Consider the following 18,090-nt stretch of genomic DNA (forward strand, 5'->3'; position numbering starts at 1 on the left):
GAAAGGTTGTTGCAAGGAAAAAATGTGTAACAACTCAGGAAGAAGAACAATATTCTGTTATTAAGCTGCAAGAAAGGCCTCACAGGACTAGTAGGAATAGACAGGCTCAGTTTGTAGGTGACAGGGTCCATTCTTAGCCAGGCTTTCGCAATCCTGTCAGATATTTTTACTGGTCTTCACAGCCAGTCTGTTTACACTTTACTCAGGTCTTCTCCCGAGCTTTTGACAGCTAAAATCATGACTAAGGTAGACATAGTAAAAGTGATGATTGTAGTTTAGAGAGACTTGCTTGCCCCCTGTTGGTTTTTGTGTGCCCTGACAACTAAAAGAAAAAGCCACAGAAGGGATTGCTGCTGTATAAGCCTATGAATGCTTAGCCAATATAATAGTATCATTAATTTTATATATATATATATATATATATATATATATATATATATATATATATATATATATATATATATATATATATAAGGAGAGAGTTTGACTATGTACATGATTTAAAGCTTTAAAAATATTGCATTGTAGTATATATATATATATATATATATATATATATATATATATATATATATATATATATATATATATATATATATATATATAGTTCAATTTATCTTGAATAAATTATAAGATTACACATGTGTATTGTCCCAAGAAATACTCAGATATACTGAGAGAGAGAGAGAGAGAGAGAGAGAGAGAGAGAGAGAGAGAGAGAGAGAGGGAGAGAGAGAGAGAGAGAGAGAGAGAGAGAGAGAGAGAGAGAGAGCTCCACTGGGTGGCAGTAGAAGCAGCTAAATCAAGTTCACACAAAGTTAAATCTGATGGTCATTAAGACCTTCCAAGTCTCATTTCCCTCTCAGCTATAACAGAAATAATTACTGATTGAAGAGCTATGACACTGGCAGCCTTTTAAAAAAAAGATACTGATGATATACAGTGTTAAAATGTGGATTATTTTTTCTCTAAAAACAAAACATGGTTTATTTTCCTATAGCATCGTGGTTTTTTTAGGTATTTTATTGTTATAGTAGGAGGAGGAGTAACATTAGTAGCAGTTATCTGTAAGAGCAGCAGTAGTAACAGTAGTAGCAGCTCTATGTATTATATTAGGAGTATTATTGCAGCAGTAGTAACAGTAGTAGCAGCTCTATGTATTATATTAGGAGTATTATTGCAGCAGTAGTAACAGTAGTAGCAGCTCTATGTATTATATTAGGAGCCTTATTGTAGCAGTAGTTGTAAAAGCAGCAGTAGTAGCTGTAGTTGCAGCTCTATGTATTATATTAGGAGTATTATTGCAGCCGTAGTACCAGTAGTAGCAGCTCTATGTATTATATTAGGAGTATTATTGCAGCGGTAGTAACAGTAGTAGCAGCTCTATGTATTGTATTAGGAGTATTATTGTTGCAGTACTTGTAAGAGCAGCAGTAGTAACCGTAGTAGCAGCTCTATGTATTGTATTAGGAGTGTTATTGTAGCAGTAGTTGTAAGAGCAGCAGTAGTAACCGTAGTAGCAGCTCTATGTATTGTATTAGGAGTGTTAATGTAGCAGTAGTTGTAAGAGCAGCAGTAGTAACCGTAGTAGCAGCTCTATGTATTGTATTAGGAGTGTTAATGTAGCAGTAGTTGTAAGAGCAGCAGTAGTAACCGTAGTAGCAGCTCTATGTATTGTATTAGGAGTGTTAATGTAGCAGTAGTTGTAAGAGCAGCAGTAGTAACCGTAGTAGCAGCTCTATGTATTGTATTAGGAGTGTTATTGTAGCAGTAGTTGTAAGAGCAGCAGTAGTAACCGTAGTAGCAGCTCTATGTATTGTATTAGGAGTGTTATTGTAGCAGTAGTTGTAAGAGCAGCAGTAGTAACCGTAGTAGCAGCTCTATGTATTGTATTAGGAGTGTTATTGTAGCAGTAGTTGTAAGAGCAGCAGTAGTAACCGTAGTAGCAGCTCTATGTATTGTATTAGGAGTGTTATTGTAGCAGTAGTTGTAAGAGCAGCAGTAGTAACCGTAGTAGCAGCTCTATGTATTGTATTAGGAGTGTTAATGTAGCAGTAGTTGTAAGAGCAGCAGTAGTAACCGTAGTAGCAGCTCTATGTATTGTATTAGGAGTGGCAGTATTATTGTAGCAGTGGCAGTTGTTGTAAGCCAAGTAGTAATAATAGTAGTAGCACCTTTATTTATTAAAGGAGTATTAGCAATAGTAGCAGTAGTTGTATCTTCTTCTTCTTCTTTCGGCTGCTCCCATTAGGGGTCGCCACAGCGGATCATCCGTCTCCATACCACCCTGTCCTCTATATCTGCCTCTTTTACACCAACTACCTGCATGTCTTCCCTCACCACATCCATGAACCTCCTCCTTGGCCTTCCTCTTTTCCTCCTACCTGGTGGCTCCATCTTCAGCATTTTCTACCAATATAATTTATGTCCCTTCTCTGCACATGTCCAAACCATCTCAATCTCGCCTCCCTCACCTTGTCACCAAAACATCCTACATGTGCTGTCCCTCTAATAAACTCATTTCTAATCTTGTCCATCCTCGTCACTCCCAACGAAAACCTCAACATCTTCAGCTCTGCTACCTCCAGCTCCACCTCCTGTCTTTTACTCAATGCCACTGTCTCTAATCCATACAACATCGCAGGTCTCACCACAGTCCTATAAACTTTCCCTTTCATTCTTGCAGATACTCTTCTATCACAAATCACTCCTGTCACTCTTCTCCACCCACTCCACCCTGCCTGCACTCTTTTCTTTACTTCCATAACACACTCTCCATTACTTTGCACTGTTGACCCCAGGTACCTGAACTCCTTCACCTTCTTCACCTCTTCTCCCTGCAACCGCATCACTCCACTGCCCTCCCTCTCATTCACACACATGTACTCTGTCTTACTCCTACTGACTTTCATTCCCCTTCTCTCCAGCGCATATCTCCACCTCTCCAGGCTCTTCTCAACCTGCTCTCTACTCTCACCACAAATCACAATATCATCTGCAAACATCATAGTCCAGGGAGACTCCTGTCTGACCTCGTCCGTCAACCTGTCCATCACCACTGCAAACAGGAAAGGGCTCAGGGCCGATCCTTGATGCAGTCCAACCTTCACCCTGAACCAGTCTGTCGTACCTACTGCACACTTTACTGCCGTCACACTGTCCTCATACATGTCCTGCACCACCCTCACATACTTCTCTGACACACCTGACTTCCTCATACAATACCACAACTCCTCTCTCGGCACCCTGTCGTACGCTTTCTCTAAATCCACAAATACACAATGCAGCTCCTTCTGTCCTTCTCTATACTTCTCCATCAACATCCTCAAAGCAAATAAGGCATCTGTGGTGCTCTTCCTCGGCATGAAACCATACTGTTGCTCACAGATGGTCAAGTCAAGTCAAGTCAAGTTTATTTGTATAGCGCTTTTCACAACAGACATTGTCTCAAAGCAGCTTTACAGAAAACAACAGTGAAGGTGAATGGTGTGCGTTTGTCCCTGATGAGCAGCCGTGGCGACAGTGGCAAGGAAAAACTCCCTTAGATGATATGAGGAAGAAACCTTGAGAGGAACCAGACTCAAAGGGGAACCCATCCTCATATGGGTGACATCAAAAGTTTGGTCATAAATCTTTCAACAATACAGAACAATTTGTGATCATCATAGATCCAGCATCAGCTTCTCCATGCCAGGGCCTTTAAACACTCGGCATCTACTTCTCCATGATCATCCATAGGTCCATAATCTTCACGAGGTGGGACGTGACTGGAGCTGGCCAAACCTCAGGAAGCCTCGGGATGGGGAGAGAAAGAGAAGCAGTGGAGAGGAATTAGCGTAGCTGCTGTTCATGATATTAACAGCACAAGTTGATAATGTGCATGTGATCAGATGTTCTGGAGCACAAGGTTGTGATGTGATGTGCGTGATGTGTGTTATGTGTAGGCTTTGCTAAAAAGATATGTTTTTAATCTACACTTAAACTGGGAGAGTGTATCTGAACCCCGAACACTGTCAGGAAGACTATTCCAGAGTTTAGGAGCTAAATGTGAAAATGCTCTACCGCCTTTAGTGGACTTTGCTATTCTAGGAACTACTAGAAGCCCAGAGTTTTGAGATCTCAGGGAGCGTGACGGATTGTAGCGTGTTAAGAGACTGGATAGATACATGGGAGCCAAACCATTTAGTGCTTTATAAGTGAGTAGCAGTAGTTTGTAGTCTATTCGAAACTTAATAGGAAGCCAATGTAGGGACGATAAGATTGGGGTTATATGATCGTATTTTCTTGACCTAGTAAGAACTCTTGCTGCGGCATTCTGAACTAACTGAAGCTTGTTTATTAATGATGCAGGACATCCACCTAGTAATGCATTACAGTAGTCTATTCTAGAGGTCATAAACGCATGGACGAGCTTCTCTGCATCAGATATAGATAACATATTTCTTAGCTTAGAAATATTTCTAAGGTGAAAGAAGGCTGTTTTTGTAACTTGATTGATGTGATTTTTAAAAGATAAGTTGCTGTCTAAAATAACTCCCATGTCTTTTACCGTTGAACTAGTAGTTACAGAACAACCGTCTAAATGCAGGCTGAGATGCTGGAGCTTCTGTGTACTATTTTTTGGGCCGATGAGCAAAATCTCCGTTTTATCAGGATTTAATAGCAGAAAGTTATGGGTCATCCAATCTCTTATTTCTTCAACACACTCAGTTATGCGAGCTAATTGAGCTGTATCGCCTGGTTTGGATGAAATATATAGCTGGGTATCATCAGCATAACAATGGAAGCTAATTCCATGCCTTCTAATAATATTTCCTAATGGAAGCATGTATATTGTAAAAAGCAGGGGTCCCAGAACTGACCCTTGTGGCACGCCATAATTTACTAGCATTATCCTGGATAGCTCTCCATTTAAATCTACGAAATGGTAACGATTGGACAGGTAGGATTTAAACCAGCTTAATGCCTGTCCCTGAATACCGATGTAATTCTGTAAGCGATCGAGGAGAAGATCATGATCTATAGTGTCGAACGCAGCGCTAAGATCTAGTAAAACTAATAGGGAGATGTAGCCTTGGTCTGAAGCTAAAAGCAGGTCATTAGTGATTTTAACAAACAGATGGTCACCTCTTCTCTCAGCCTGGCTTCCACTACTCTTTCCCATAACTTCATGGTGTGACTGATCAACTTAATTCCCCTGTAGTTACTGCAGGTCTGCACATCTCCCTTATGTAATTCTGTAAGCGATCGAGGAGAAGCGATCGAGGAGAAGATCATGATCTATAGTGTCGAACGCAGCACTAAGATCTAGTAAAACTAATAGGGAGATGTAGCCTTGGTCTGAAGCTAAAAGCAGGTCATTAGTGATTTTAACAAACAGATGGTCACCTCTTCTCTCAGCCTGGCTTCCACTACTCTTTCCCATAACTTCATGGTGTGACTGATCAACTTAATTCCCCTGTAGTTACTGCAGGTCTGCACATCTCCCTTATGCTTAAAGATCGGTACCAGCACACTCCTTCTCCATTCCTCAGGCATCCTCTCCCCTTCCAGAATCCTGTTAAACAATCTGGTTAAAAACTCCACTGCCATCTCTCCTAAACATCTCCACGCTTCTACCGGTATGTCATCTGGTCCAACCGACTTTCCATTCTTCATCCTCTTAATCGCTGCTCTCACTTCCTCCTTACTAATCCTATCTACATCCTGCTTCACCAACTCCACATCCTCCAACCTTCTCTCTCTCTGATTTTCCTCATTCATCAGCTGCTCAAAATACTCCCTCCATCTTCTCAACACACTCTCCTCACTAGTCAACACATTTCCCTCTCCATCCTTTATTGCTCTAACTTGCAGTACATCCTTCCCAGCTCGGTCCCTCTGCTTGGCCAATTGGTATAAATCCTTTTCTCCTTCCTTAGTGTCCAACCTCTTATACAGTTCCTCATATGCCTTTTCCTTGGCTTTCGCCACATCCCTTTTAACCTGCTGCCGCATCTCCTTGTACTCCTGCCTACTTTTCTCATCACTCTGTCGATCCCACTTCTGTTTTGCCAATCTCTTTCCCCTAATGCTCTCCTGCACTTCCTCATTCCACCACCACATCTCCTTGTCTTGCTTTCTATTTCCAGATGTCACACCAAGTACTTTTCTAGCTGCCTCCCTCATCACTCCTGCAGTAGTTGCCCAATCATCCGGCACCTCTTCACCACCACCAAGCCCCTGTCTGACCTCTTCCCTGAACCTCACACTACACTCTTCCTCCTTCAGTTTCCACCATCTTATTCTTCTTTCAAACCTTACTTTCCTCCTCTTCTTCTTCGCCTCCAAAACCATCCTACAGACCACCATCCGATGCTGTCTAGCTACACTGTCCCCCGCCAACACCTTACATTCTCCAATCTCCTTCAGGTTGCATCTCCTACACAGAACATAATCCACCTGTGTGCACCTTCCTCCACTCTTATACGTCACCCTATGATCCTCCTTCTTCTTAAAATACGTGTTCACCACTGCCATTTCCATCCTTTTAGCAAAATCTACCACCATCTGCCCTTCCACATTCCTCTCCTTAAAACCATACCTACCCATCACCTCCTCATCACCTCTGTTCCCTTCACCTACATGCCCATTAAAGTCTGCCCCAATCACCAATCGTTCTTTCCTAGGTACACCATCTACCACTTCATCTAATTCACTCCAGAATCTTTCTTTCTCCTCCATCTCACAGCCAACTTGTGGAGCATAGGTACTGATGACATTTATCATCATCCCTTCAACTTCCACCTTCACGATCATCACCCTATCAGAAACTCTCTTCACCTCCACTACACTCTTACTGTACGCTTCCTTCAGAATCACCCCTACACCATTTCTCTTCCCATCCACACCATGATAAAACAGTTTAAACCCACCTCCAATGTTCCTGGCCTTACTCCCTTTCCACTTGGTCTCCTGAACACACAACACATCTACCTTTCTCCTCTCCATCATATCAGCTATCTCTCTCCCTTTACCCGTCATAGTACCAACATTTAAAGTACCAACCCGAACCTCTACTCTCCTACACTGCTCCTTTTCCTGCCGTCTCTGTAGACGCCTTCCTCCTCTCCTTCTCCTCCTTCGGCCAACAGTAGCCCAATTTCCACCGGTACCCTGTCGGCTAACGATACCTGTGGCGGTCGTTGTTAACCCGGGCCTCGACCGATCCGGTATGAAATTCTCATTTGTGATCCGCATATTTGATTTGGCACATGTTTTACGCTGGATGCCCTTCCTAACGCAACCCTCCCCATTTACCCGGGCTTGGGACCGGCACTAAGAGTACACTGGCTTGTGCCCCCCTAATGGCTGGGTTCAGTAGTTGTATCAGCAGTAATAATAATATCAGTAGCAGCTCCAGTTATTGTAGTAGTAGTAGTAGTAGTAGTAGTAGTAGTAGTAGTAGTAGTAGTAATAGTAGTAGTAGTGATAGTAGTAGAAGCTCTAATTATTGTAGTAGGAGTAGTAACAGTAGTAGCAGTAGTTTTTGCAATAGCAGTATATGTAATAGTTTTAGTAGCAACTGTATGTGTTGTAGTATGAGTATTTATATTAGTAACAGTAGTGCATATAATAGCAGTAGTAGTAATAATTGTAATAGCAACTATTAGTATTGTAGTTGGAGAAGTTATAGTTGTAACAGTAGTTGTAATAGCAGTAATTGTTTAATTATAGTATTAACAATAGCAGTAGTTGTTATAGTAGTGTCGTGGCCAATCAATATAAAAAAGTTAAAATGACAATCAAAAGCAGCAAATTAAGTTCAGGTTCCACCATCCAACACAAATATATTAAAATACCTAGGTTTTTTCTAATTTGATAAAATAATTTTTATTATCTTAAAAGGTAATTATTTATAAATAATGTTTGCCAATGGTATTCTTTTTTTAAGTAACATGTGATTTATGTATGGCCAATGCCTTAGCTTGTTCATGACCCTCTAGCACAGAAACCACCTCAAACCCTCATTATCTATTCTTCTAAGACATTTATTACTGTTTACAAATCACATCTTTAAAAGCTAAGAGCAAGATACATTGTGCTCACTGATGCTTCAAACATGGTGATTCGAATCAAACATTAATCAATTACTTTGAATAAACTAATTTATATGATACATGATAGAAGCACATAATAATGTAAAAGGGTAAAAAGCACAAAGTAGCAGCTGTACATATTGTCGCAGCAGTAGTTATAGTACCAGTAATAGTTGTTTTTGTAGCAGTAGTTCTTGTAATAGCAGGAATCATTACTGTTGTATTAGTAGCTCTATGTATTGTAGTAGGAGTAGTTATAATAGCAGTAGTTCTTGTAATAGCAGGAATCATTACTGTTGTATTAGTAGCTCTATGTATTGTAGTAGGAGTAGTTATAATAGCAGTAGTTCTTGTAATAGCAGGAATCATTACTGTTGCATTAGTAGCTCTATGTATTGTAGTAGGAGTAGTTATAATAGCAGTAGTTCTTGTAATAGCAGGAATCGTTACTGTTGTATTAGTAGCTCTATGTATTGTAGTAGGAGTAGTTATAATAGCAGTAGTTCTTGTAATAGCAGGAATCGTAACTGTTGTATTAGTAGCTCTATGTATTGCAGTAGGAGTAGTTATAATAGCAGTAGTTCTTGTAATAGCAGGAATCGTTACTGTTGTATTAGTAGCTCTATGTATTGCAGTAGGAGTAGTTATAATAGCAGTAGTTCTTGTAATAGCAGGAATCGTTACTGTTGTATTAGTAGCTCTATGTATTGTAGTAGGAGTAGTTATAATAGCAGTAGTTCTTGTAATAGCAGGAATCATTACTGTTGTATTAGTAGCTCTATGTATTGCAGTAGGAGTAGTTATAATAGCAGTAGTTCTTGTAATAGCAGGAATCGTAACTGTTGTATTAGTAGCTGTATGTATTGCAGTAGGAGTAGTTATAATAGCAGTAGTTCTTGTAATAGCAGGAATCGTAACTGTTGTATTAGTAGCTCTATGTATTGTAGTAGGAGTAGTTATAATAGCAGTAGTTCTTGTAATAGCAGGAATCGTAACTGTTGTATTAGTAGCTCTATGTATTGTAGTAGGAGTAGTTATAATAGCAGTAGTTCTTGTAATAGCAGTAATCGTTACTGTTGTATTAGTAGCTCTATGTATTGTAGTAGGAGTAGTTATAATAGCAGTAGTTCTTGTAATAGCAGGAATCGTAACTGTTGTATTAGTAGCTCTATGTATTGTAGTAGGAGTAGTTATAATAGCAGTAGTTCTTGTAATAGCAGTAATCGTTACTGTTGTATTAGTAGCTCTATGTATTGTAGTAGGAGTAGTTATAATAGCAGTAGTTCTTGTAATAGCAGGAATCGTTACTGTTGTATTAGTAGCTCTATGTATTGTAGTAGGAGTAGTTATAATAGCAGTAGTTCTTGTAATAGCAGGAATCATTACTGTTGTATTAGTAGCTCTATGTATTGCAGTAGGAGTAGTTATAATAGCAGTAGTTCTTGTAATAGCAGGAATCGTAACTGTTGTATTAGTAGCTGTATGTATTGCAGTAGGAGTAGTTATAATAGCAGTAGTTCTTGTAATAGCAGGAATCGTAACTGTTGTATTAGTAGCTCTATGTATTGTAGTAGGAGTAGTTATAATAGCAGTAGTTCTTGTAATAGCAGGAATCGTAACTGTTGTATTAGTAGCTCTATGTATTGTAGTAGGAGTAGTTATAATAGCAGTAGTTCTTGTAATAGCAGTAATCGTTACTGTTGTATTAGTAGCTCTATGTATTGTAGTAGGAGTAGTTATAATAGCAGTAGTTCTTGTAATAGCAGGAATCGTAACTGTTGTATTAGTAGCTCTATGTATTGCAGTAGGAGTAGTTATAATAGCAGTAGTTCTTGTAATAGCAGGAATCGTTACTGTTGTATTAGTAGCTCTATGTATTGCAGTAGGAGTAGTTATAATAGCAGTAGTTCTTGTAATAGCAGGAATCGTTACTGTTGTATTAGTAGCTCTATGTATTGTAGTAGGAGTAGTTATAATAGCAGTAGTTCTTGTAATAGCAGGAATCATTACTGTTGTATTAGTAGCTCTATGTATTGCAGTAGGAGTAGTTATAATAGCAGTAGTTCTTGTAATAGCAGGAATCGTAACTGTTGTATTAGTAGCTGTATGTATTGCAGTAGGAGTAGTTATAATAGCAGTAGTTCTTGTAATAGCAGGAATCGTAACTGTTGTATTAGTAGCTCTATGTATTGTAGTAGGAGTAGTTATAATAGCAGTAGTTCTTGTAATAGCAGGAATCGTAACTGTTGTATTAGTAGCTCTATGTATTGCAGTAGGAGTAGTTATAATAACAGTAGTTCTTGTAATAGCAGGAATCATTACTGTTGTATTAGTAGCTCTATGTATTGTAGTAGGAGTAGTTATAATAGCAGTAGTTCTTGTAATAGCAGGAATCGTAACTGTTGTATTAGTAGCTCTATGTATTGTAGTAGGAGTAGTTATAATAGCAGTAGTTCTTGTAATAGCAGGAATCGTAACTGTTGTATTAGTAGCTCTATGTATTGTAGTAGGAGTAGTTATAATAGCAGTAGTTCTTGTAATAGCAGGAATCGTAACTGTTGTATTAGTAGCTGTATGTATTATAGTAGAAGTAGTTATAATAGCAGTAGTTCTTGTAATAGCAGGAATCGTAACTGTTGTATTAGTAGCTCTATGTATTGTAGTAGGAGTAGTTATAATAGCAGTAGTTCTTGTAATAGCAGGAATCGTAACTGTTGTATTAGTAGCTCTATGTATTGTAGTAGGAGTAGTTATAATAGCAGTAGTTCTTGTAATAGCAGGAATCGTAACTGTTGTATTAGTAGCTGTATGTTTAGTTGTAGGAGTAGTTATAATAGCAGTAGTTCTTGTAATAGCAGGAATCATTACTGTTGTATTAGTAGCTCTATGTATTGTAGTAGGAGTAGTTATAATAGCAGTAGTTCTTGTAATAGCAGTAATCGTAACTGTTGTATTAGTAGCTCTATGTATTGTAGTAGAAGTAGTTATAATAGCAGTAGTTCTTGTAATAGCAGTAATCGTAACTGTTGTATTAGTAGCTCTATGTATTGTAGAGGAGTAGTTATAATAGCAGTAGTTCTTGTAATAGCAGTAATCGTAACTGTTGTATTAGTAGCTGTGTGTATTGTAGTAGGAGTAGGTATAATAGCAGTAGTTCTTGTAATAGCAGTAATCGTTACTGTTGTATTAGTAGCTGTGTGTATTGCAGTAGGAGCAGTTATAATAGCAGTAGTTCTTGTAATAGCAGTAATCGTAAGGGTTGTATTAGTAGCTGTTTGTATTGTAGTAGGAGTAGTTATAATAGCAGTAGTTCTTGTAATAGCAGTAATCGTAAGTGTTGTATTAGTAGCTGTGTGTATTGGAGTAGGAGCAGTTATAATAGCAGTAGTTCTTGTAATAGCAGGAATCATAACTGTTGTATTAGTAGCTCTATGTATTGTAGTAGGAGTAGTTATAATAGCAGTAGTTCTTGTAATAGCAGGAATCGTAACTGTTGTATTAGTAGCTGTATGTTTAGTTGTAGGAGTAGTTATAATAGCAGTAGTTCTTGTAATAGCAGGAATCATTACTGTTGTATTAGTAGCTCTATGTATTGTAGTAGGAGTAGTTATAATAGCAGTAGTTCTTGTAATAGCAGTAATCGTAACTGTTGTATTAGTAGCTCTATGTATTGTAGTAGGAGTAGTTATAATAGCAGTAGTTCTTGTAATAGCAGTAATCGTAACTGTTGTATTAGTAGCTCTATGTATTGTAGAGGAGTAGTTATAATAGCAGTAGTTCTTGTAATAGCAGTAATCGTAACTGTTGTATTAGTAGCTGTGTGTATTGTAGTAGGAGTAGGTATAATAGCAGTAGTTCTTGTAATAGCAGTAATCGTTACTGTTGTATTAGTAGCTGTGTGTATTGCAGTAGGAGCAGTTATAATAGCAGTAGTTCTTGTAATAGCAGTAATCGTTACTGTTGTATTAGTAGCTGTGTGTATTGCAGTAGGAGCAGTTATAATAGCAGTAGTTCTTGTAATAGCAGTAATCGTAAGGGTTGTATTAGTAGCTGTTTGTATTGTAGTAGGAGTAGTTATAATAGCAGTGGTTCTTGTAATAGCAGTAATCGTAACTGTTGTATTAGTAGCTGTTTGTATTGTAGTAGAAGTAGTTATAATAGCAGTAGTTCAGATAAGTGTATTCTAACTCTTAATCCTTTAACGTTATCTGTAAATGTTTTTCTTTTGCAGTGCATCTACTGCAACACTGGAATGTCACTCAAAACCAATCAACCTAACCAACTAACTAACTAACTAATGCAAAGCTGTGTTTTCTGGTATCGGATTTGTCGCTCGTGTGTTGTAAACTCTCGAATGGAGTAGTCCATTTTGTCATTGGGGTTGGGGGAGGTGGGGGAAAGAGATGGGGCTCTCCTTTATACAGATTGGTACATTCCAGACCAGGGTCTAGCGGGACAGAATGAAGAGTTGGGACAAAAGTTGTAGCTGAGAGAGAGAGAGAGAGAGAGAGAGAGAGAGAGAGAGCGTACTAAGCAGAGACAGAGAGAGTGCATGTGAAAGTTTTAAACGCTTATAGTGGAAACTACCAGGAAAGTAATCAGTAATCCAGGCGTGCATGTGCGTGCAGAGATGAAGCTCGTGCTGGTGCTCGTGCTGCTGTGTGCATCCTCAGTGTACTGCCAGCAAAGAGGTGAGCTGGAACTAATCCTTCAGTTTGAGCTTCTGCATTATTCTTTTTTTAGTACTGCATTAAATAGTATAAATGCATAAGCATGTGGTGTATGTCATGAAATAATAAATAGTTCATTTTGAAGCAAAGCACATAATACAGGTCTTTATACTGTTATGTAAATGAGGCAAAACTTTTTAATATAGTCAGAATATGTCCTTATCCTAATCCTTTTTTTTTTCTTTTATTTTAACAGAACAATATGTCAGTGTAAAGCTAAAAAAAATGTTTTTCTTCATTTATTAACAATGAATAAAGGGGAAAAAATACAAAAGTTACAATGGCTGAGGCTCTTCAAACTCAACATGCAGAGATTTCAAGGAACCAAGGCCAAAGTAGCATGTGATCATTGAAACACTGCTGATTTCCTGCAATAAATCAATTCACCGTAGTCTTTGTTACTGAAAAAACACTTACGTATCAAAGCAAGAAGGCCGTACTAACCTTGCACTGTCACCATTACGAGTTAAATTACAAAAAAAAAAAAAAAGTGTTTGTGCTTTTCTGTTATTTATTTGTCTTGACGGTGCAGTAACCATTAAACTGTGCTATGCATTCCAATGATCTCAGGTCAGTGTGAATTGTATAGTCTTAACAAAGATATTTGAGCCTCAGCATTTAATTAGAACAGTTAACATGCTTGTGTGTCTGTCAGCTTTGACCTATTGGTGTGATTACTCACCAGTTAATACTCTCACTTAATTTCGCAGCTCTAAAAAGGGTTTTAAATATTTTTTTCTAATAAAGAGATGCCTGGCTTGATCATTAGGGATTAATCTTATAGACACCAACATATAAATTCTCATTTTATAACCTCTTTATTTCTGTAAAGCTGCCTTGGGACAATGTTAAAAGCACTATACAAATAAAACTCAACCAAAATTGAACTGAGTTCTAGACGAATACCACAAAGCATTGAGGGGTGTCTGGTAAACAGCTTGCTATCATAGAAGAAGGACATTCAACTAGAGCTATTAAGCTGTCGTATTTCCAAAAGTCTAGTTGAAATATTCACAATTTGATCCTAAAGTTGTTAAAATCGGTAGAACTTATATACCTTTACACGCATGGAGTTTCAAAATTAGCCTCTGGTTTAGACTCTATACTGTTTTACAGTTTTTAGCCCAGGCTCTAGTGATTACATCACATTAAATAAAGGTCATTACTTCTGGTTATGTCCTGAGTTTAATTCTATTTAAGATGGTCAGATTAGATGTGCAATGTTGTCTCTGACTTTTGACTAACTTGCAATTTTATCTTAAGAGCGCAGATCCTGTCAAGTATTGAGCTGCTGAAAGCACCTTTATGTTTGCAGACAATGGACATTCCAAAGATGAGTGAAAACACAAAAGAATTAGGCGCTTTAATCCGGGCCACTGGGATAAGTTAACCTTTGGGTGCCGCTTTGGTCTGGTGCAGTCAATCATGGGGATGCTGTTGTCCAAACATTGCTGAACGCTGACGCCTGACCCTTATTTTCTCACAGATGTATGCCGGCGTGTACAGACTACACAGCTTCCCTCAGTCAGGCTGACCAATAGCTTACCATTCTCAGAAATGAGCCATGATTGTGTGGGCTCTTGTAACCTTTATTATAAAAAAAAAAAGGTGTACACAGCCTCGCTTGTCCTGCTCCCTCAACCCATCATGAGGTCCAGGTTAATGGTGGTAATGTGTGGGTAGGGACCAGGTGTTAGACAAACTGTAAATGGCTGCTCAGCGGAAATGTGTTAGAATCAGAGGTGCTGGTGAGATCTGACAAATGGATGAAATACAGCTTTTGGGAATTTTGTGGTTGTTGGTATTTGATCAGTAAATTGCAATGTGACTTGTGAGTTCTCGAAAATAACCTTGACCTCAATTATATTCATTATGTGAGATTGCAGGCAATTTGGGGGATCACTCTCTCATTTCTTTAGATGTAACCTTTTTGAAGTACATGCTTATTATTTAGTTATGTATCTCGAAGCATTATATTCAGTAACTACTCTGAATTATTTAGTAACTAGAGTGAAAGAAATTGGAAATGTCTGTAGTCACGAGTAAATATAAATGTGGTCCTGCTAGTCTACAAGGTTAAGGAAAAGGTTTGTATACTATTAATGTTCATTTTGAAGCTTAAGTTGGATAAGTATACAGCGTGAACACAGAAACATGTTAACCTAATGTCACATTAAATATACAATGAAATTGCAATTCTGTCTCTTGACAAATCCATACTTATCCACACCAACATAAACACACGTGGCTTGCTGGCCAGAAGCAGGGCCTGCATGTGAATTCCCTTATTCGCAAGCCTGTTGTCTCTCCTCGCAATAATGAGTGGTCAGGGCTTAAAAGGGGATGGGGGTTATCTCCAGACATTAAAAAGCCTGAGCTCACATGAATAGATGGCTGCCATTGTTAATTGTCCAAGACATAGTAATTTGGGCCATCAGTGGCTATGTGCAAATGCATGGGCTGATAAAGGGGGGGTCACTCTTCAAAGACAGAGGTTGCAAAGTAAAGGAGGAGGGGAAGAGTAGAAAATTGAAGTTGAAGATGGGAGATTGACTGAAACAGGGAGAAGACTGTTTCCACTTAGGGATGACTTGACGTACGTCACTAAATGTTACTTAAATATTCGTTCTGGTGTTCTCATTGTGATCGTTTGGTTTTGGAAAGATTGGTTCATTTAAAAATATCCCCAGAGAACATGAATGGAAACTGGTATTGCAGTGAAGAGTTCAAATCACAAGCGACTTGCTGCTAACAATGGTTTATCTTTTAACATGGAATTTAAATGCAGTATTGCTGCTTGTAGGTTGTTAGTAATTTTGTCCTATTTTTTTTTTTTTTTTTTTTTGGCCCTAGGTCTCTTTCCAGCGATTCTGAACTTGGCCAGCAATTCTGAAATCACCACCAATGCCACATGTGGGGACCCTGATCCTGAGATGTATTGTAAGCTAGTGGAACATGTTCCTGGCAGACGGATCCGAAACCCCCAGTGCAGGACATGTGATGCTAACAGCACAAACCCCAAAGGTTGGTCAGTCTGATATACTTTACTATTAATTTTCACACCCTTTTGCAATCTGATGGATTACTATTAGAGATTTCAGTACACCATAAAGCCCTACATTTTTCAGATGTAGTTAAATGAGCACTCAAATATGATTTGCTTTTCTACATTTATGACCTCCATAGAGATCCAACAGAGATTATATTCTGATGGTATTCTTAGTCTGTGGACTACCAGAATGTATATTATTTTAAGAGATTTCTTTAAGTTGCTCAGGATAAGGTTGGCTGCAAAATGCTGTGAAAATTTGACACAGGTTTGTGTGACAAAGGCTAAAACAAAGAAGTTCTTTAATTAATCCCCTGTCCCAACAGAACGACACCCCATCACCTACTCAATTGATGGCACCAATCAGTGGTGGCAGAGTCCCAGCATCAAGAATGGCCGTCAGTTCCACTGGGTCACCATCACGCTTGATTTACGACAGGTAAGGCGACTATCAGTATGAAATACAGTAACTTCGATACAATGCTTGTTTGAGGACAATAAAAATCAGTGTTGTCATATGTGATTAATATTTTACTGGTGTAGATCACCCAAAGCCTTTTTACACCACGAGTGTTGTATCATCCTCTGTGTGCCTGCTCTCAGTCCTCCCCTCTAACAATCTGTCAGCACCAGCAGGAGCCCACGAGGCTTTTGAAATCAGACCCCAGAACAGGAAATGCACTGTATTTCCTCCTCCTCATTCACCTCCTTCTGCATCTCCTTCCCACCCTCCCCCTAAATGACCAGACTTTCATTAATTGTGCAAGGCCACTGAGCTTACCTTATATGGATTAGCACACATGCTACTGAAGTCTTTCAGATTTACAGCCATGTATTGTATCCAGTTCCTCAACCCACACAGAAAAGTCAAAATGATCCTCACCTGAAATCTCACTCAGATAGTCAGATAGAATAGACCTGACACCAGCAGCTGGGCCACATTCTTCTGCAATTGGATATTTAATCAGAATTTAAAGCCTTTATTTGATTGAAAGGCTAGTGTACGTGTGGAAAAACAATATCCTTCCAGGAAAGTCCTGCAAACGCTGTTAAGTCTTGTTCATGCTGTTGAAACTGTAGTCTGAGATGTTTCTTCCAGTTTTCAGTTCGAGATGGATGCTGTGCTTGTGCAGTTACATCATTATTGCTGAGGTCTCAGAGACGTATAGTGAAAACTCTGTGTCGGCATGCATGTACTGCAGTATGTACAGCCTCCACATAAGTAGGTTTCTGTGGTTAATTATGCTGGAACATAACTAGTTCATGTTTGATACATTTTTTAGACAAAGAATGAGTTCCTAAACCAAAGCATCATGGAACTGATACCACAATAATCCATCGTGACAAGGTTTTAGGCATATTATACCTCTAGAGGAAAAACTTGTCGTGAATTGGACGCTTCACTTTCAAAAGTGTAAATGGGAGATCTTTAGAAATACCCTGTTTAGTCTATATAGCAGCGTGGTTAAATCTATTTAACAATGCGGAACCTAAACACGAATCAGCTTGGCCCACTCTCTTTTTTGAACAGCAGCCTACTGAACAGTGGCAAGTCCAGAAGCTTCTATTGTCATTTCGATCGTATATAGCTGCTGCAGTAGACAGCGAAATGAGAAAACGTTCCTCCAGAACCCTGGTGCTACATAAAACAACATATACAGAACACAGAGCAAAGAACTACAGTAAATTGTTCTAGCAACATAAAGTGCATTGTGGTAGCATTGCTGGGTCTCCAGTTTCAGACCGGATATCCATGAAATTCTCCTATTTCCTCCTACCTTGCCGGATAAAAACATGTTGGTAGGTAGATTGGCTATGCTAATAGGTGTGATTATGTGTGCACGGTGTCCTGTAATGGACTAGCATCAAATCCTAGGTATATTTCTACCTAGTGGATGTACTGTATTGTTTTAGACTATTAATTTAATTAACATTTTTCATTTTTGAGTAGTATTTTGCTAAGGTAAGCATTTGAGTAGTTGACTCTTCGTACCTATTTGCAAGTATTCATATAATTTGGAAGGGCTAACTTTGTAAAATGCTCTGCAACGTGCAGCTCTCTGTATATGCTGAGCTTCCCGTTCCACTGAGGTGGAATAATCCGTTGTGGTATGTGTGTGTGTGTGTGTGTGTGTGTGTGTGTGTGTGTGTGTGTGTGTGTGTGTGTGTGTGTGTGTGAAATTCACTGATTAATCAGAATTTGTAGGCGTTACAGTAATGTTCATAGCAATGA

The 18,090-nt window shown here is 38.7% G+C and overlaps 1 protein-coding gene across 1 annotated transcript in view; it reads left to right on the forward strand.

Annotated features, from left to right (window-relative positions):
* Positions 1 to 12,519: 12,519 nt before the first annotated feature.
* lama1 (laminin, alpha 1) overlaps positions 12,520 to 18,090 on the forward strand; it is a 39,050-nt gene continuing 33,479 nt past the window's right edge. Inside the window, exons 1-3 of the mRNA XM_083543194.1 lie at positions 12,520 to 12,769; positions 15,662 to 15,832; positions 16,184 to 16,296. Coding sequence (XP_083399320.1) covers positions 12,709 to 12,769; positions 15,662 to 15,832; positions 16,184 to 16,296 — 345 coding nt within the window. The 5' untranslated portion in view covers positions 12,520 to 12,708. The remainder of the gene's footprint in view (positions 12,770 to 15,661; positions 15,833 to 16,183; positions 16,297 to 18,090) is intronic.

The sequence above is a fragment of the Silurus aristotelis genome (genome assembly GCF_946808225.1).
Source record: "Silurus aristotelis genome assembly, chromosome: 1".
NCBI classification, from domain to species: Eukaryota; Metazoa; Chordata; class Actinopteri; order Siluriformes; family Siluridae; genus Silurus; species Silurus aristotelis.